Below are 21040 nucleotides of genomic sequence, written 5' to 3'. Positions count from 1 at the left end.
TTCAAGCGATTCTCCTGCCTCAGCCTCCCGAGTAGCTGGGATTATAGGCGTGTGCCACCATGCCTGGCTAATTTTGGTATTTTTAGTGAAAACAGCATTTTGCCATGTTGGCTAGGCTGGTCTTGAACTCCTGACCTCAGCCTCCCAAAGTGCTGGGATTACAGGCATGAGCCACCGCACCCGGACACGCAGTTCACAACTCACTCTTTCACTCTCTCTCTCTCTCTAATTTACATATATATAATTTATTTATATATATATATGATTTATATATATATATATATATATATATATATATATATATATTTATTTATTTATTTATTTTGAGATGGGGTTTCACCATGTTGGTCACGCTGGTCTTGAACTCCTGACCTTAGGTGATCCACCCGCCGCCTCTGCCTCCCCGAGTGCTGGGATTACAGGCGTGAGCCACTGCACCCGGCAACAATATGTATTTATTATCCCAGTTTCTGTGTGTGGAGAATGTGTGGATAGTTCAGCCTTACCACAGTCACACAGCAGGTGGGAATCCCGCAGAAACTGCAGGTTGTGGGTGGGGAGGGGGCCTGCCGTCCGGTGGCCTTAGGCGTCCAAAACTTGGCTTTGGTGCCGCTCTGCTGCCATCTTGTGGCAGGCACAAAAACAACCGCCCTTTCCACCTGGACCTTCCCATACTAACCATTCTTGACGTTTTAGAACTTGCTTTTCAAAATTTTTAGCTTTTATTCTCCCAGTTGCTGAATAGATGATAAAGTCACATGGTTTAAAGTTTATGAGGATAAACAAGGTCTTCCTCTCTCTGGGGAGTCTAGCTTTCCGTCCAAGGGAAACATTCTATGTTATTTCTTGTGTATCCTTCTGGGAAAAGTTCATATTTATACAAAAGCAAACAAATAACACACATACACACACACCACCACCACCAAGAACAACCCCCAAAACATGCTCAGCCTTTCCCAGTAATAAAAGGGTAATTTGTTTCTGGCCGGGTGCAGTGGCTCACACCTGTAATCCCAGCACTTTGGGAGGCTGAGGCAGGAGGACCACTCAAGCCCAGGGGTTGGAGGCCAACCTAGGGAACATAGTGAGATCCCTTCTCAACAAAAATAAAAATAAAAAGCATTATCTCAGGCTCAAGTGATTCTCCCACTTACTGGGATTTTTCCCAGCTACTGGGAAAGGCTGAGGTGGGAGAATCACTTGAGCCTGAGAGGAGAAGGTTGCAGTGAGCCAGGATCACACCACTGCACTCCAGCCTGGGTGACAGAATGAGACCCAGTCTCAAAAATAAAAAATAAACACGGTTAGTTACGATCCCACCAGCATCTAAGTTACATGAACACATGGAGTTTTTTAGTATTGTTCCCTGCTGACTTCCAGTGGCTAGAACAGTGCCTGGCACACAGTAGGTGCTCAGGAAACAGATTTCAATTTGTAATCATGGGAAATGTCAAACACACAGAAACAGAGCAAGTAGAATAATGAACCCCCCCCCCCCGCATTCCTATCACGCAGTCTCAGCAAACTTGCCTCGTCTACACCCCCACCCGCTTTTCCCCCTCAATGGAATTTTAAATCAAAGCCAGGGCATCATCATATCCTTTGATCCATGAATACTTCAGATTGTATCACTTTTTTTTTTCTTTTTTGAGATGGAGTCTTGGTCTGTCACCCATGCTGGAGTGCAGTGGTGCGATCTCAGTACACTGCAATCTCCACTTCCCGGGTTGAAGCGATTCTCCTGCCTCAGCCTCCCGAGTAGCTGGGACTACAGGCGCCTGCTACTCTTCTTCTTCTTCTTCCTCCTTCCTCTTCCTCCTCTCCTCCTCCTCTTCTTCTTCTTCCTGTTCCTTCTCCTCCTCCTCCTTCTTTCTTTTTTCTTCTTCTTCCTTTTTAAACAGTCTCACTCTTACCCAGGCTGGAGCACAGTGCTGTGGTTTTGGCTCACTGCAACCTCTGCCTCCTGGGGTCAAGGATTCTCATGCCTCAGCCTCCTGAGTAGCTGGAATTACAGGTGTGCATCACCATGCCCGGCTAATTTTTGTATTTTTAGTAGAGACAGGGTTACACCATGTTGGCTGGCTGGTCTCAAACTCTTGACCTCAGGTGATCTGCCTGCCTCAGCCTCCCAAAGTGCTGGGATTACTGGTGTGAGCCACTGCATCTGGCCCAAATGTGACTTCTTGCTCTCCCTTACCTCAAGGAACAGAGCCTGGCTCTTCCATTCTGGCATTAAGCACAGGTCTACAGTTGCCTTCAGTTGCCTTCAGGACCACTGGGGTCCTGTCCCAGTGATTTTAGGGGACTGAGTCTTTGACCACCTCTAAGAGTCCTGGAACAATCTCAGCCCACTGCTTAGGTTGAATGATCAAAGCAGAACGTCCTGGCTTCACTGAACCAAAAATGTCCCTTCCAGAATTGGAAGCTGTTCTGATGTTTTCTGCACGAAGTGTAAACATAGATTCAAGTTCCAGTGATCTGTGCACCCAAAAGAATTTCATACAAGGGCCTGGCTCTGACCTCGATGGAGCGTATGGAAGACAGGAAGATACTCTTAAACCCAGCCTGCTGCAAACACAGGTTACCCCCAGCATGAAAAAGTGACACCCCAGGAAGTGGCCATTCTCTTCTCAAGAGGTGGCAAGTCTAGGCCCTTCTTGCAGAAGCAGAGCTGCACATACACATTATTATTATTATTTTTTTTTTGAGACAGGGTCTTATCTGTTGCACAGGCTGGAGTGCAGTGGTGGGTTCTGGGTTCAAGCAGTCCTTCACCTTAGCCTCCTGAGTAGCTGGGACTACAGGTGCATGCCAGCCCGTCTGGCTAATTTTTGTATTTTTTGTAGAGATGGGGTTTTGCTGTGTTGCCCACGCTGGTCTTGAACTCCTGGGCTCAAGCTATCCACCTGCCTCAGCCTCCCAAAGTGCTGGGATTACAGGCGTGAGCCATCATGCCTGGCCAAATTCCTTATCCTTCTTTCTCTCTTTTTTTTTTTTTGAGACAGGGTCTCGCTCTGTTGCCCAGGTTGGAGTGCAAGAGGCAGGATCATAGCTCACTGCAGCTTTGAACTCCTGGGCTCAAGTGATCCTCCCTCCTCAGCCTACTCAGTAGCTGGGACTACAGGTGTGCCACTACACCTAATTTAAAAATTTTTTTAGAGATAGTGTCTTGCTGTGTTGCCCAGGTTAGTCTTAACTCCTGGCCTCAAGTGATCCTCCCACTGCCCCCTCCCAAAGTGCTGGGATTACAGGAGTGAAACACTGTACTTGGCCTCCTTATTCTTTTCTTTTCTTTTTTTTTTAGACAATATCTCGCTCTGTCACTCAGGCTGAAGTGCAGTGGTGCGATCTCGGCTCACTGCAACCTTTGCCTCCCAGGTTCAAGTGATTCTCCTGCCTCAGCCTCCCAAGTAACTGAGATTACAGGCACATGCCACCACGCCTGGTTAAGTTTTTGTATTTTTAGTAGAGACAGGATTTTACCATGCTGGCCAGGCTGGTCTTGAACTCCTGACCTCAGGTGATCTACCCACCTTGGCCTCCCGAAGTGCTGGAATTACATGAATGAGTCACTGTACCAGTCCCCTCTCTTAAAGTAGAAAAAAAAAAAAGCCATTCAATCAGAAATAAAAATGGCAATGCATGCATCAGGCATAGTGCTAGGAACTTTATACACATTTAATGTTTTCAAAAATAGCTCTAGCCAGGCGCGGTGGCTCACGCCTGTAATCCCAGCACTTTGGGAGACCGAGGCGGGTGGATCACGAGGTCAAGAGATGGAGACCATCCCGGTCAACATGGTGAAACCCCGTCTCTACTAAAAATACAAAAAATTAGCTGGGCATGGTGGCGCGTGCCTGTAATCCCAGCTACTCAGGAGGCTGAGGCAGGAGAATTGCCTGAACCCAGGAGGCGGAGGTTGCGGTGAGCCGAGATCGCGCCATTGCACTCCAGCATGGGTAACGAGCGAAACTCCGTCTCAAAAAAAAAAAAAAATAGCTCTAAGTAAGAAAAATATGACCCCTCCCCATATTAGATGAACAAAGGATATGAATGTGCAAGTAATTTATTCAATTAACAAATATTTATTGAGCACCTACTATGTTTTAGGCACTGTGCTAAAAGCAATTCCAATGGTCAACAAATATGTGAACAAATGGTAATTTAATCATTATTGAAGGAATGCAAATGTAAACAAAAGAGACTTTGCCATTTTTCACCTTGTCAATGGTCTATGTTCAAAATAAATGATTCTCCAGGATCGGATGAGCGTGGCTTTGGGGTCTCTTCTACTGTAGGTAGATGCACAGGTGCATAATCTTCCTGAAGGCACTTGAGCAATGTCTATAGAATGGCTTAAAATGTATACACTTCTTAAAAAATGGCCAACTAGGAGCAGGAAGTGCTCCTAACAACCTGATTGTGGTTTCCAAATACCATCTGGGAAAGTACCAAAGTACCAAAAGGAAAGAAGAGGGCTCCTTGGAAAATGGCGACTTAAAGTTGACAGACGGGAAGTCAGCAAGATGAGCTTGGAACATCTCGGGGTGGGAGATGGTGGGCAAATGATCAGAGACGACTGGGCCATAGCAAAAGAACACAGGAGCCAACTGGAAGAGACTTCCACACCCAACATGGAAGCATTTGAGCATCACTGAGGGTGCAACTTAAATGGATTGAAACACATTAAACATGAAACACACACAGAGCCCTGCATCTAAATTCATCAGCTACCATGGCAGACTGCTGGGGGAACCAACTCATTATTATTGTTTTGTTGTTATTATTTTTGAGACAGAATTTCATGCTTGTCACCCAGGCTGCAGTGCAGTGGTGCGACCTCCAGCTCACTGCAACCTCCGCCTCCCGGGTTCAGGCAATTCTCCTGCCTCAGTCTCCTGAGTAGCTGGGATTATAGGCATGTGCCACCATGCCTGGCTAATTTGCATTTTTAGTAGAGATGGGGTTTCACCGTGTTGGCCAGGCTGGTCTTGAACTCCTGACCTTAAGTGATCTGCCTGCCTTGGCCTCCCAAAGTGCTGCGATTACAGGTGTGAGCCACTGCACCTGGCCTCAACTCATTAGTTTGAAAACCAATAAAGAGAAAGAAGCATTTATCCTGCATTTCTTTACTGTATCATTGGGTAACTAAATAGTAGCTGAAGGAAAGTTTTTTTTTTTGGGGGGACCGAGTTTCACTCTTGTTGCCCAGGCTAGAGTGCAATGGTGCAATCTTGGCTCACTGCAACCTCTGCCTCCCGGGTTCAAGTGATTCTCCTGCCTCAGCCTCCACACCCAGCTAATTTTGTATTTTTAGTAGAGATGGGGTTTCACTATATTGGTCAGCTGGTCTCAAACTCCTGACCTCAAGTGATCCACCTGCCTCAGCCTTCCAAAGTCCTGGGACTACAGGTGTGAACCACCGCACCAGGTTGGAAAGTTTTTCTTCATATGAATATTCTAGCTAATAAGGAAAGAATTAATAATAAGATATCACCATTTTGTAACCTCTAATGAACAGATTTATCAATTAAACATCAATGGTTGCCAACATCACAAAAAGAGCAACACTTAGATGTTACAGCTCCTAATATTAACCACTTATAAATAATCTTAACAAAAAAACACCTCAATCTGATCAGTCCTCTAAATCTCAACTACCATTTTACAGGAAATACTAGGGATAGAGGAGCATGTTAAACTACACCATGCAGATGCATCCAGCAGAAACCAGATTTGGAGAAGCTCTACGAGGCAAATTACCTAATTTCTTCAAAAAACAGTAAGTTGCAAGAAAAAAAAAACAGTAAGGGAGAATAGATTGTGAATAATAGATTGAGAAATAAGAGACATATCAACTGCAATTTGTGGACATTATTTGGATCCTGGTAATTTTTTCTAAAACTGACATTTATGAAACAAATAGGAATTTGAACACTATCATACATATAATGGCATTAAGGTGGTAACGTCATTTTTTTTCTTTTTTTTTTTTTTTTGACATGGAGTCTTGCTCTGTAGCCCAGGCTGGAGTGCAGTGGTGTGATCTCAGCTCACTGCAACCTCCGCCTCCTGGATCCTGGTTCAAGCAATTCTCCTGCCTCAGACTCCCAAGGAGCTGGGACTACAGGCATGCGCCACTGTACCCAGCTAATTTTTGTATTTTTTAGTAGAGACAGGGTTTCACTGTGTTGGCCAGTCTGCTCTTGAACTCCTGACCTTGTGATCTGCCTGCCTCAGCCTCCCAAAGTGCTGGGATTACAGGCGTGAGCTACTGTGCCCAGACCCTTTTTTCTTTTTTTTTTTTTGAGACAAAGTTTTGCTGTTGTCACCCAGGCTGGAGTGCAGTGGTGTGATCTTGGCTCACTGCAACATCTCGGCTCACTGCAACCTCCACCTCCTGAGTTCAAGTGATTCTCCTGCCTCAGCCTCCCAAGTAGCTGGGATTATAGGCACCTGCCACCATGCCCGGCTAATTTTTGTATTTTTAGTAGAGACAGGTTTCACCAAGTTGGCCAGGCTGGTCTCGACCTCCTGACTTCAGGTGATCTGCCAGCCTCGGCCTCCCAAAGTACTGGGCCACTGTGCCTGGCCCATTTTTTTTTTTTTTAGGAGTCAAAATCTTTTCTAAAGTTGTGATGTGTTTTAGAGATATGTATGAAATGATATGTATGAAATGTTTATGGATGAAATCATATATCTGGTATTTACTTCAAAAATGACACGGAGATGAGAGAAGTGGGTGGGAATACAGACAAAGCAAGATTGGGCATGAGTTGATAATTCTGGAAGCTGGTGATAAGGCCTCTGGGGTCCATTATAAAATTCTGTGTATTTTTTTATATGTGCACATTTAGTCACAATAGAAAGTTTTAAAAATTTACATTTTTATCTAGCATTTCCACTTCTAGGAATTTATCTTAAAGATATATTACACATGTACAAAATAATTTATATGCAAGGGAAATATGTATTATGTGATTGTTTGAAAGAACAAAAAGTAGACTGGGTGCGGTGGCTCATGCCTATAGTACCAAAACTTTGGGAGGCCAAGGTGGGTGGATCACCTGAGGTCAGGGGTTCAAGACCAGCCCACCCAACGTGATGAAACCCCGTCTCTACTAAAAATACAAAAATTTAGCTGGGCGTGGTAGTGGGCGCCTGTAATCCTAGCTAACTGGGAGGCTGAGGCAGGAGAATCGACTGAACCTGGGAGGTGGAGGTTGCAGTGATCCAGGATCATGCCACTGCATTCCAGCCTGGGTGATAAGAGCGAGACTCCATCTCAAAAAAAAAAAAAAAGAAAGAAAGAAGAAAAAATGATAGAAAGTCCGGGAATGGGATGTGATCTGCTCACATCGGCCTCCTGAAGTGCTGGGATTATATGTTTACGCAAATTAAAAATCAGAAACGATATACAAGAACTTGGTGTTAGTGATTGTTCCATAAAGGGTAATGGCGTCGGAAAAGTGGAGAGCTATTGTATGAAGATTCGCTTATGTCTGCATACCAAAGTGTAATTTTAGGCCGGGCAGTGCCCTTTGGGAGGCCAAAGCAGACAGATCACTTGAGGTCAGGAGTTCAAGACCAGACTGGACAACATAGTGAAACCCTGTGTCTTTTTTTTTTTTTTTTTAAAGACGGGGTGCACTGGCACGATCTAGGCTCACTGTAGCCTCTGCCTCTTGGGTTTCAGCAATTCTCCTGCCACAGTCTCCCAGGTAGCTGGGATTACAGACACGTGCCACCACGCCCAGCTAATTTTTGTATTTTTAATAGAGATGGGGTTTCACCATGATCTCAAACTTCTGACCTCAGGTGATCCACCCACCTTGGCCCCCCAAAGTGCTAGGATTACAGAAATCTTGGGAATCAAGTTTAATATTTTTGTAAAAATCCATTTTGTCTAGATTTTAAAACAGAATACAAGTCATGCATAGTAAGCTATCTTTGAAAAATCTTTACCCCCTTTCTCATTCATAATATTTTTTTCCTAGATCACACTTGTAAATAGTCTTAATATATTGTTAAACAACCTTCAGATGAAATCTACTGTTTTGTTTTCCATTCTGTTCATTTTTATTTTTAATAACCTTACTGCTTTTATATTGTAATTTTCTCCTAACTTTGAGAGTTGACTACTCATTCATTCAACATGTTTAGTATGCGACTGGCAGTGATGAGGTGTTGGAGAACTACACATAGAGAACAAAGCTGCTACCTTCAATCCTTAAGTTCTGAGTTGTGAGCCATGGAGTACAGCATTGGCTACGCTAAACTAGTTCTTCTCTGCGTCACTCAGGCTGGAGTGCAGTGGCATGATCTCACCTCACTTCAACCTCCACCACCCAGGCTCAATTCTCCTGGGCAATTCTCCTGCCTCAGCCTCCCGAGTAGCTGGGACTACAGGTATGCACCACTGCACCTGGCTAATTTCTTTCTTTTTTTTTTTTTTTGAGACTAAATTTTGTTCTTGTTGCCCAGGTTGGAGTGCAAGCGATCCCAGCTCACTGCAACCTCTGCCTCCCGGGTTCAAGTGATTCTCCTGCCTCAGCCTCCCGAGTAGCTGGGATTACAGGCATGTGCCACCATGCCCAGCTAATTTTCTATTTTTATTTGAAAGGGGGTTTCACCATGTTGGCCAGGCTGGTCTTGAACTCCTAACCTCAAGTGATCCACCCACTTTGGCTTCCCAAAGTGCTGTGATTACAGGTGTGAGCCATCACACTTGGCCCAAATGAATTCTGATATGTAGAATTTACTCATTCATTTTTAGTTTGTAATTTTAATTTTGATTTCTCTTTAAGTTATAGAGTGGTTTTAGAAAATGGGCTTATTGCTTTTGGCTATTCTTCTGTTAATTTTTTTCTTTTTTCTTGAGACATGGTCTCGCTCTGTTGCTCAGACTGTAGTGCACTGGCATGATCATAGCTCACTGCAGCCTAGACCTCCTAGGCACAAGTGATCCTCCCACTTCAGCCTCTCAAGTAGCAGGGACCACAGGCACGCGCCACCCTGCGTGGCAAATTTTTTTTATTTTTGTAAAGACAGGGTCTCTCTCTGTGGCCCAGGCTGGTCTTGAACTCCTGACCTCAAGTGATCCACATGCCTCAGCCTCCCAAACTGCTGGGATTACAGGTGTGAGCCACCTTGCCCGGTCACGCTTCTGTTTATTTCTAATCTTCTGAATTTCTAACCTTTTGATTTAAGGCCTCATAATAATTATGCTTTCCCACTATTTTTCGGAGTAAATGATCATAACAACTGGTTATGAAGACTTTTGGATACATTCATAAGGGGCTCTCCTCTCATCTCACATGAGCTCCTTATCAGTGATACTGATAATCAAACTGACAATAGCTAATAGTTACTGAGCACTTGTGTGTGCCAGGTATTACTTCTAAGGCTTTACATAAAATACATCATGTAGTCCTCATAAAAATTCTATTAGGCATAATGATCACCACTTAAAAATAAGTAAACCGAGGGACAGAGAGCTATGTAGTCCATAATCAGGGGAAGTGAGACGCTACACTGCTAAGTAAGGTATATGGCACGGTGAAAGGCACAGTCGCCGAATCTTTTAATAGGGCCATTTTGTATTAGGAATTCTCAGAAATTTAACGTATTTTGAACGGCAAGAGGCGGCTTTCGTATATTCTTTTTTTTTTTTTTTTTTAAGCATAGATTATCTGATGCTTAGGAAACAGTGAGTGAGGCAGAAGGAATTCCCACATTTACTGAACTGTCTTTGGGTATGAGTTTTCTGATGTTGTGTGGTGGAAGTGTCAGATGTTTTCTCACATTAATTACACTACGGTAAAAATGACCTAGTACTGGCTGGGTGCGGTGGCTCACGCCTGTAATCCCAGCACTTTGGGAAGCTGAGGCGGGCGGATCACCTGAGGTCGGGAGTTCAAGACCAGCCCGACCAACATGGAGAAACCCCATCTGTACTAAAAATACAAAATTAGCCGGGCGCTGTGGCTCATGCCTGTAATCCCAGCAACTTTGGAAAGCCGAGATGGGAGGATCACGAGGTCAGGAGTTTGAGGCCAGCCTGACCAACATGGAGAAACCCTGCCTCTATTAAAAATACAAAATCAGCTGGGCATGATGGCGCATGCCTGTAATCCCAGCTACTCGGGTGGCTGAGGCAGGAGAATCACTTGAACCCAGAGGCGGAGATTGTGGTTAAGCCGAGATTGTGCCGTTGCACTCCAGCCTGGGCAACAGGAGCAAAACTCCATCTCACACACACACACAATTACCTAGTACAGATGTGAAGTCCACATAGAGGCTTCTCTTTATCCCTCACACTCAAGGTTTTCTAACCAGTATGAATTCTGTAGTGTTCAATGAGTTGTGAGCCGAGAATAAATGCCTGCCCACACTCTCTACATTCGTAAGGTTTGATACCAGGATGAATTCTCTGATGTTCAGTAAGTTGTGAACTACGAATAAAGGCCATTCCGCATTCCCTGCATTCATAGGGTTTCTCACAAGTATGAATTCGCTGATGATGAGTTAGTTGTGAAACACGAATAAAGGCCTTCCCACATTCCTTACATTCATAGGGTTTGTCACCAGTGTGGATCCTTTGATGCTGAATGAGGTATGAACTCCGACTAAATGCCTTCCCGCAGTCCTTACATTCATAGGGTCTGTCCCCAGTATGGACTCTCTGATGCCGCGTAAGCTGTGCGTGCTGTCTAAAGGCCTTCCCGCATTCCTTACACTCATAGGGTTTCTCCCCAGAATGAATTCTTTGATGTCGAGTAACTTCTGAGCTGTGAATAAAGCCCTTTCCGCATTCCTTACACTCGTAGGGTTTCTCCCCAGTGTGGATTCGCTGGTGTACAGTCAGCTGTGAATGCTGCCTGAAGGCTTTCCCGCATTCTTTACACTCATAGGGTCTGGCACCCGTGTGGATTCTCCGATGCACAGTGAGCTGTGAGCCACGAATGAAAGCCTTGCCACAGTCTTTACATACGTAGGGCTTCTCGCCTGTGTGAGTCCTTTGATGCAGAATCAGCTGTGAATGCTGCCTAAAGCTCTTTCCGCATTCTTTACATTCATAAGGTTTGACACCAGTATGAAGTCGCTGATGTAGAGTAAGTTCTGATGTACGACCAAAGGCCTTCCCACAGTCCTTACAGTCATAGGGTTTCTCACCAGTGTGGATTCTCTGATGCTGCACGAGGTGTGAGGCACGGCTGAAGGCCTTCCCACATTCCTTACATCCGAAGGGTTTTTCCCCAGTGTGAGTTTTCCGATGTTGATTAAGGTGTGAGACACGGCTAAACGCTTTCCCACATTCAGGACATTCCATCAGTTTCTCACCAGTCTCACTGCTCTGACGCAGAGTGTGAGATGTGTGATGCTGGAACGCAGGCATATGTCCATAGGTGACATTCACTTGCTTAAAATAGCACTCCTCACTGACTTGCCTCTCAAACTGGCCTTCGCATTCCCAGTCATCTCTAAAATCGGAGGCCTCCAGGTCACAGCATTTAAGGCTTTCCACGATCTCCCAGTTGAATGCCTTGACTTCAAAAATACCTTTTTGTAGAAATTTCTCACACCTGGACTCCAAGTCTGAAAAATAAGAAAAAGATAAATACAAGCTGTGCTCAGCCTCTATTATACAATTTTTTATTTCTTCTATGAGAAGAAAAAATAGAGGCACGGTGGCTCACGCCTTTAATCCCTGCACTTTGGGAGGCTGAGGTAGGTGGATCATGAGGTCAGGGGTTCAAGACCAGCCTGGCCAAGATGGTGAAACCCTGTCTCTACTAAAAATACGAAAATTAGCCAGGCATTGTGGTGGGCTCCTATAATAACAGTTACTCAGGAGGATGAGGCAAAGAATTGCTTGAACCTGGGAGGTGGAGGTTGTAGTGAGTGGAGATTGTGCCACTACACTCCAGCCTGGGTGACAGAGCGAGCCTCCATCTCAAAAAAAAAAAAAATTCTATAGAACAGGGAGACAAAAATAAATATAATAACCATAAAAAGTGAATGGCTTATATATGTCTCAAATATTATGGACTTCCAAAAAAGCGCATGAAAGCACACCATTTGAAGAGCTCATAAAGGAAGCAAGAAGACAAATTGAGTCAGGGGTTCTCAATTTCTTTCTCTTTCCTTTGTTCCTTTCTTTCTTCCTTTGTTCCTTCCTTCCTTCATTCCCTCCCTCCCTCCCTCCTTCCTTTCTTTCAAGACAGAGTCTTGCTCTGTCACCCAGGCTGGAGTGCGGTGGCGCCATCTTGGCCCATTGCAACTTCCGCCCCCGGGTTCAAGTGATTCTTCTGCCTCAGCCTCCCAAGTAGCTGGGAGTATAGACACATGCTACCATACTCAGCTAATTTTTGTATTTTTAGTAGAGACAGGGTTTCACCATGTTGAACAGGCTGGTCTTGAATTCCTGACCTCAGGTGATCCACCTGCCTCGGCCTCCCAAAGTGCTGAGATTACAGGTGTGAGCCACTGCATCCAGCCCTCAATTTCAATATGGATCAGAATCATCAGAAAGCCTGCTAACAACACAAATGCCCAAGCATCACCCCAAACGTAGTCAAAATCTACAGGAGCAGGGCTAAGGTGAGTGTGTGCATGTCTGTATATTTATATATGCTTACAGAATGTACACATTTTTAACTGATGTAAAATCCATATAACATAAAATTCCCCATTTAGACCATTTTATTATATTATTTTTTAGAGACAGGGTCTTGCTCTGTCACCCAGGCTGGAATATAGTGGTGTGATCACAACTTACTGTAACCTCAACTACCTGGGTTCAAGGGATTCTTCTGCCTCAGCCTGCCAATTAGTTGGGACTACAAGTGTGAGTCACAGACCTTTTAAAAAAAAAAAAAAAAAAAAGAGTGGGTCTTGCTATGTTGCACAGGCTGGTCTGGGACTCCTGGGCTGAAGCAATCCTCCCACTTTGGCCTCCCAAAGTGCTGGGATTACAGGCATAAGCCATCGTGCCTGGCCTAGACCATTTTAAAACACACAATGCAGTAGTCGAGTACATTCCCAATGTCATGCAACCATCACCACTGTCTATTTTAAGAAGATTTTTGTTTGTTTGTTTTGAGATGGAGTCTCACTCTGTCGCCCAGGCTGGAGTGCAGTGGCACAATCTGCTCACTGCAACCTCCACCTCCCAGGTTAAAGCAGTTCTCCTGCCTCAGCTTCCTGAGTAGCTAGGACTGCAGGTGTGCACCACCACACCGGCTAATTATTTGTACTTTTAGTAGAGACATGGTTTCACCATGTTGGCCAGGCTGGTCTCTTGAACTCCTGACCTCATGATTCACCCGCCTCGGCCTCCCAAAGTGCTGAGATTACAGACGTGAGCCACCAAGCCTGGCAAAAACTCTCACTTTCAAAAAAGCTCTCAGCCTGACAGGCCTAAGTACACACCTTTATCCTCTGTCCCATTTCTTGTACCCTGTCTTTGTAACACTTTTATTTGTTGTAATTAGATTTTCATTTACTCACTCATCTGTTGTTCTGTTTGTTTTCTTACTCCTGAATCTTCCCCAAAGGTGGAACTACTGTTTTTTTCAGTAACCACCGAAACCAACCCAGCTGGGCGTGGTGGCTCATGCCCGTAATCCCAGCACTTTGAGAGGCTGAGGCAGGTGGATCACTTGAGCTCAGAAGTTTGAGACCAGACTGGGAAATATGGTGAAACCCCATCTCTACCAAAAATACAAAAAATTAGCTGGGTGTGGTGGTGTGCGCCTGTTCCCAAGTATTCAGGAGGCTGAAGTGGGAGGATCCCTTGAGCCCAGGGGAATAGTGTCACTGCACTCCAGCCTGGGCAAGAGAGAGAGAGAACCTGTCTCAAAAAAAAAAAAAAAGAAAAAAGAAAAGATAGAATTTGTCAGATTGGATAAAATACCAAAATCTAGGTGCACAGTAGTAACAAGTAACACACTTTAAGATATGAAGACATAAGGTGTTTGAAAATAAAGGATGAGCGCTATCTTAGTATAAGACAAAATAGACTTTAAAAATAGAAATCATTATTTTGGGTTAAGAAGGGTGGCTCTATAATCAAAAAAGCAATTCCATTCAGAAGGAAGATTTGTGTTTCTAAACTTATATGCACCTAACAAAATAGCCTCCAAATATATAATGTAAAATTTAAAAGACTTACAAGAAGAAACTAACAAAATCACCATGTAGGAGATTCCAATTCACCTTTCTCAGAAATAGGCCAAGATGATAAAAATGTATAAAGAATATAAATTTAGAACACTTACAGAAACTATAGCAAATTTGAACAAAAACTCCATTTAATGATCACATATAGAATCATGCACTCAGCAATTAGAGAAAAAATATTTTTAAAAAATAACCACAGTTCCTCAAAAAATTAAACATAGAATGAAACCATATGACCCAACAATTCTACTTCTGGTGAATACACAAAAGAGAGCAGGGACTTGAACAGACATTTGCACACCCATGTTCATAGCAGCACTACTTTCAACAGCTGAAAGGTGGAAGCATCCCAGTGTCTATCAACAGATGGATGGATCAAGTCCAACGGGGCTTCAAGGAAAAATAAAAAAGAGAGAGAGATAAAGTGAAAAAAAAAACCAAAAAAACCAAGAACAGATGAGTGGGCCAGATGTGGTGGCTTATGCCTGTAATCCCAGCACTTTGGGAGGCTGAGGCAGGCAGATCAGTTGAGGTCTGGAGTTTGAGGCCAGCCTGGCCAATGAGGCAAAACCCCATCTCTACTAAAAATTTGAAAATTGCTGGGCGTGGTGGCTCACGCCTGTAATCTCAGCACTTTGGAAGGCCGCGGCGGGAAGATCATGAGGTCAGGAGTTCGAGACAAGGCCTGACTAACGTGGTAAAACCCCATCTCTACTAAAAATACAAAAATTAGCTGGGCGTGGTGGTGCCTGCCTGTAATCCCAGCTACTTAGGAGGCTGAGGCAGGAGAATCACTTGAACCTGGGAGGCGGAGGTTGCAGTGAGCAGAGGTTACACCACTGCACTCCAGCCTGGGCGACAGTGAGACTCCATCTCAAAAAAGAAAAAATTGAAAAATCAGCCGGGCAGGTGATCCCAGCTACTTGGGAGGCTGAAGCAGGAGAATCTCTGAACCTGGGAGGCGGAGGTTGCAGTGAGCTGAGATCGCACCACTGCCACTGCATTCCAGCCTGGGCCTTGGCAACAGAGTGAGAGTCTATCTCAAAAAAAAAAAAAAAAAAGAAATGAACTGTGGAATGTATAATATATACACACATATATTAATATTTATGCACTTATACATCTACACACACACACACAATGGAATATGATTCGGCCATAAAAAGAATAAAATTCAAAGACATTCTACAACTTGGATGAAACATTATGCTTAGCGAAATAAGCCAGATACAAAAGCCCACACACCAGATGATTTACATGAGACACCTAGAATAGGCACATTCACACAGACTGAAAGTAGAAGGGAGGTGACTAGGGACTGGGGGAGGGGGAACAGAGTTATTGTTTAATGGGTACAGAGTTTCTGTTTCAGATGATGAATATGTTCTGGAAATACACTGTATCATGCTGTGAATGAACTAAATGCTACTGAATTACATACTTCTAAGTAATTATAAATATTATGGCCAGGCAAAGTGGCTCATGCCTGTAATCCCAGCACTTTGGGAGGCCAAGGCAGGTAGATTCCTTGAGCTCAGGAGTTTGAGAACAGCCTGGACAACAAAGTGAGACCCTGTCTCTACAAAAAATACAAAAATTAGACAGGCATGGTGGCATGTTCCTGTAGCATCAGCCACTTGGGAACCTGAAATGGGAGGATGGCTTGAAACTGGGAGACAGAGGTTGCAGTGAGCCAAGATCGTGCCACTACACTCCAGCCTGGGCAACAGAGCCAGAACCTGTCTCACAAAAATAAGTAAATAAATATTATGTAATGTATATTTTATCACAATTAAAAAAAATCTAATTAATACAAGATTGTTGGCCAAGTGTGGTGGCTCATGAGTATAATCTCAGCACTTTGGGAGACTGCGGTGGGTGGATCGCCTGAGCTCAGGGGTTCGAGACCACCTGGGCAACATGGTGAAACCCTGTCTCAACTAAAATACAAAAAATTAGCCAAATGTGGAGGCGCACACCTGTAGTCCCAGCTACTTGAGAGGCTGAAGCATGAGAATTGCTTGAGCCCCAGAGGCGAAGGTTGCAGTGAGCCAAGATCGTGCCACTGCACTCCACCTTGGGCTACAGAGTAAGATTCCGTAACAAAAAAAAAAAAAAAAAAAAAAGATTGTTGTTTTTCATAACTTCAAGGAATTAGAAAACACACCAACCAAATATTCTGTGAAAGATAAGAACACTTTTATGGAATTAGTAGCAATAGGCTTAATATTTTAATATGGAGTTACAGTAGAGTAGTACCATATACATTCTTTTTTTTTTTTTTGGAGATGGAGTCTTGTCCTGTCACCAAGGCTGGAGTAAAGATGTACAATCTTGGTTCCTTGCAACCTCTGTCTTCCAGGTTCAAGAGATTCTCTTGTCTCAGCCTTCCGAGTAGCTGGGATTACAGTCACCTGCCACTGTGCCTGGCTAATTTTGGTATTTTTAGTAGAGATGGGGTTTCGCCATGTTGGACAGACTGGTCTCAAACTCCTAATTTCAAGTGATTCACCTATCTCGGCCTCCCAAAGTGCTGGGATTACAGGCATGAGCCAGTGCACCTGTCCATACATTTTTAAGTTAAGCATATTCAATTATCTTTGCTCAAAAAAACACATACAGAATGGGCGGGGCACGGTAGCTCATGCCTGTAATCCCAGCACTTTGGTGGGCTGAGGCAGGTAAATTGCCTGAGTTTAGGAGTTCACAATCAGCCTGGGCAACACGGTGAAGCCTCGTCTCTACTAAATACAAAAAATTAGCTGGGCATGGTGTTGTGCACCTGTAGTCCCAGCTACTCAGGAGGCTGAGGCAGGAGAATTGCTTGAACCCGGGAGGCAGAGGTTGCAGTGAGCTGAGATCGTGCCACTGCACTTACACACACACACACACACACACACACGTGCACAAATATAGAATGTGGTAGTTGGGATAACGGCCCTCAAAGATGTCTGTGTTTTTATCTCCGGAACCTATGAATGTTATGTCACACAGAAAGGAGAGTTGAAATCAAGATTGCTGATGAGGGCCAGGTGCAGTGGCTCATGACTGTAATCCCAGCACTTTGGGAGGCTAAGGAGGGTGGATCACCTGAGGTTGGGAATTTGAGACCAGCCTGACCAACATGGAGAAACTCTGTCTGTACTAAAAATACAGTATGAGCCGGGCGTGGTGGCGCATACCTGTAATCCCAGCTACACGAGAGGCTGAGGCAAGAGAATCCCTTGAACCCAGGAGGTGGAGGTTGCAGTGAGCCGAGATCATGCCATTGCACTCCAGCCTGGGCAACGAGAGTGAAACTCCATCTGGAAAAAAAAAAAATTGCTAATCAGTTGACCATTACAAGATGGTGAGATTATCCTGGTTTATCTGGGTGGACACAATATATTCACAAGGGTCCTTAGAAGTGAAAGTGGGAAGGCCAGGTGCTATGGCTCACGCCTGTAATCCCAGCACTTTGAGAGCTTTGGGAGGCCTAGGTGGGCAGATCACTTGAGGTCAGGAGTTTGAGACCAGCCTGGCCAACATGGTGAAATACTGTTTCTACTAAAAATACAAAAAATAACCAGGCATGGTGGCATACACCTGTAGTCCCAGCTACTTGGGAAGTTGAGGCAGGAGAATTGCTTGAACCTGGGAGGCTGAGGTTGCAATGAGCTGAGATCACGCCACTGCACTTTTTCTGTGAAGGGCCCGATGGTAAATGTTTTAGGCTTTGTGGAACACACAAGGTCTCTACAGCACATTCTCTCTTTTTTTTTTTTTTTGACCCTTTCAAAATGTGAAAACTCTTCGTGGCTCTAGTGCTGTATAAAAAGCTGGTTATGGACTCGATTTGACCCACAGATTGCAGTTTGCCAACAGCTGGTCTAGGGCACAGGGAAGTAAAAGATGGGAAAGATCTTAAGGTCTTGCCTTCCTCAGAAAAAGAATTTCAAAGATATGATTTCCTACCATTTTTCAATAAAAGGAGCCAGAGCTCTTTTGAAAACTGGCTGATTTCAGGGCTGAGGCAGGAAAATTACGAAATAACCATGGAACATGTTGTGGTACCAGAAAATATAGAAGTACACAAAAAAGAATGAGGACATGTTGAGAGAACCCAGGAGCCAAGCTCAAGGAGTTCTCAAGGGCCAAAGCCTGAACAATTCGAGCAATGAAATAAACAATGAAACTAATGACTACAGCCCATTGAATAAAATAAATACCCATCAACCCATGGCAATATAAAAAAAATCACTGAATGAGTAAGTGAATGGGAGAGGGCTAGGGACAGCTATTCCTTACTGAAGAATTCCAATTAATAAATGGTGAAGGGGCCAGGTGCGGTGGCTCACACCTATAATCCCAGCACTTTGGGAGGCCAAGGCGGGTGGATCACAAGGTCAGGAGATGGAGACCATCCTGGCCAACATGGTGAAACCCCATCTCTACTAAAATACAAAAAATTTAGCTGGGTATGGTGGCGCGTGCCTGTAGTCCCAGCTACTCAGGAGTCTGAGGCAGGGGAATTGCTTGAACCCGGGAGGCGGAGGTTGCAGTGAGACGAGATTGCGCCACTGCACTCCAGCCTGGCGACAGAGCAAGACTCTGTCTCAAAAATAAAATACAATATAAATAAATAAATGGTGAAGGAATAAGGGACAGAAAATCAACATTAGGCAAGTGCCAGAGTAATAGCTTGTGCAGATAAGGTCCAGTGATGGATGCCAAAATCAGAGGGCAGAAAAGGAAAAACGGCACATTTGCCTAACGTCAAAGTATGTGGCCATAGATAGTTATCAATTACAGATGGAAAAATAGTAACTTTATAGGGGATAAACAAGAGACCCTGTCTTACAAAGTGATTAAAAAAACGGCACTAGTAATAGGCTATGTCCATGTCTGATATGTGATGTACAGAGAAGAACACATCACTTCTGTGATATTCTTGCTAAAATGCAGAATCTCATCGTGAGAAAACATTAGACAAACACAAAGTGAGAAACAACCTACAAAAAAAATACTCATTAAAAGGGTCAGCTGGCTGGGTGCGGTGGCTCATGCCTGTAACTCCAGCACTTTGGGAGGTCCAGGTGGGCAGATCACTTGAGCTCAGGAGTTTGAGACCAGCCTGGCCAACATAGTGAAACCCTGTATCTACTGACAGTACAAAAATTATCTGGGCATGGTGGCACACGCCTATAATCCTAGCTACTCAGGAGGCTGAGGCAGGAGAATGGCTTGAAACCAGGAGGTGGAGGTTGCAGTGATCTGAGATTAATTATTTAATTAAAAAGTGAGATTTAATTATTAAAAAAAATTTAATTAATAATTAATTTTTTTTAATTTAATTATTTTGAAGTCTTGCTCTGTCACCCAGGCTGGAGCGCTGTGGCACAATCATGGCTCACTGCAGCCTTGACCGCCCCGGATCAAGTGGTGCCGCAGCCTCTTGATTAGCTGGGACTACAGGTGCATGCTGCCATGCCTGGCTAATTTTTGTATTTTTTGTAGAGAAAGAGTCTTGCAATGTTACTCAGGCTGATAAATGTCATTTTTAAAGAAAAAAAAAAGTATTTTCGTGTGGCCAAAAACCGAGGGAAACCTTAAGGGTCTTCTTCAGAGAGAGAGAAAATGATCCCAGATGAAAAACAAAAAAATGACAACAATAGCAGAGAAATTAGGAGAGGGTAACTGATGATTCAGGATTCACAGATTCCAATACTGTCCACCAAGTGCGAATTGAGAATACTCACTAACATTTATGTAGTCATCACAATTGCCTTTCTGGGTACTTTCACACTATTAGTTCATATAACAGCAATACATATACGTATGTTTTGAGACGGAGTCTCTCTTTGCTTTCCAGGCTGGAGTGCAATGGCGCGATCTCGGCTCACTGTAACTATTGCCTCCCCAGTTCAAGTGATTCTTGTGCCTCAGCCTCCCAAGTAGCTGTGATTACAGATGTATGCCACCATGTCCAGATAATTTTTATATTTTTAGTAGAGATGGGGTATCACTATGTTGGCCAGACTAGACTGGTCTCGAACTCCTGACCTCCAGTGATCCACCTGCCTCGGCCTCCCAAAGTGCTGGGATTACAGGCGTGAGCCACCGCGCCTGGTGTAACAGCAATATTTTTATCCCATCTGCCAAGGAGGAAACTGAAGCACAGGGAATTTAAGTAATTTATGCAAACTCACAGAGCTACTAAGGGGCAGAGCTAGGACTTGAATTCAAGCCGTCTGACTCCAGCATCTGTGCCCTCCACCACTACAGAACACTACCTCTCAAAAGTTAAGAGAATAAATGAATTGCTGAATTAGATAAAATAAAAAGCAGTTTTAAGAAAATAAGTTTTTCTTTTTCTTTTTTTTTTTTTAAGACATAGTCTCACTCTGTTGCCCAAGCTAGAGTGCCGTGGTGCAATCTCAGCTCACTGCAACCTCTGCCTTCTGGGTTCAAGCAGTCCTCTTGCCTCAGCCTCCCGGATAGCTGGGATTACAGGTGTGTGACCAGGCCCAGCTAATTTCTGTATTTTTAGTAGAGATGGGATTTTACCATCTTGGCCAGGCTGGTATTGAACTCCTGGCCTCAAGTGATTTGCCCACCTCGGCCTTCCAAAGTGCTGAGATTACAGGTGTGAGCCACTGCACCCAGCCAGGAAAACAAGTTTTACTGTTTTTTTTTCTTTCTTTTTTTTTTTTTTTTGAGACAGAGTTTCGCTCTTGTCACCCAGGCTGGAGTGCAATGGCATGATCTCAGCTCACTGCAACCTCTGCCTCCCAGATTTCAGTGATTCTCCTGCCTCAGCCTCCCGAGTAGCTGGAACTACAGGTGCCCACCACCATGCCCAGCTATATTTTTGTAT

At 44.2% G+C, this 21040-nt stretch overlaps 2 protein-coding genes across 4 annotated transcripts in view; one reads left to right on the top strand and one right to left on the bottom strand.

The window, feature by feature from the left end:
• Positions 1-4037: 4037 nt before the first annotated feature.
• Positions 4038-21040, bottom strand: part of ZNF565 (zinc finger protein 565) — a 34361-nt gene continuing 17358 nt past the window's right edge. The window contains exons 5-6 of one of the 2 annotated variants that reach the window (XM_064381437.1): positions 17367-17489; positions 4038-11598 (exon numbers count right to left, since the gene is read on the bottom strand). In XM_064381437.1, the coding sequence (XP_064237507.1) occupies positions 10331-11598; positions 17367-17489 (1391 nt within the window). In that variant the 3' untranslated portion in view covers positions 4038-10330. The remainder of the gene's footprint in view (positions 11599-17366; positions 17490-21040) is intronic. The other variant, XM_064381435.1, reaches the window with a different exon arrangement.
• The window catches only part of ZNF146 (zinc finger protein 146), a 59123-nt gene continuing 43753 nt past the window's right edge, over positions 5671-21040 (top strand). For both annotated transcript variants that reach the window (XM_021676540.2, XM_012437368.2), the window contains exon 1: positions 5671-5782. The gene's annotated coding sequence lies outside the window, so the exon portion shown is untranslated. The remainder of the gene's footprint in view (positions 5783-21040) is intronic.

Source organism: Aotus nancymaae, unplaced genomic scaffold (genome assembly GCF_030222135.1).
Source record: "Aotus nancymaae isolate 86718 unplaced genomic scaffold, 86718_ANA_hifiasm-v0.15.2.pri h1tg000028l, whole genome shotgun sequence".
Taxonomy (NCBI): Eukaryota; Metazoa; Chordata; class Mammalia; order Primates; family Aotidae; genus Aotus; species Aotus nancymaae.
This window is presented reverse-complemented; position numbering and strand designations above follow the sequence as displayed.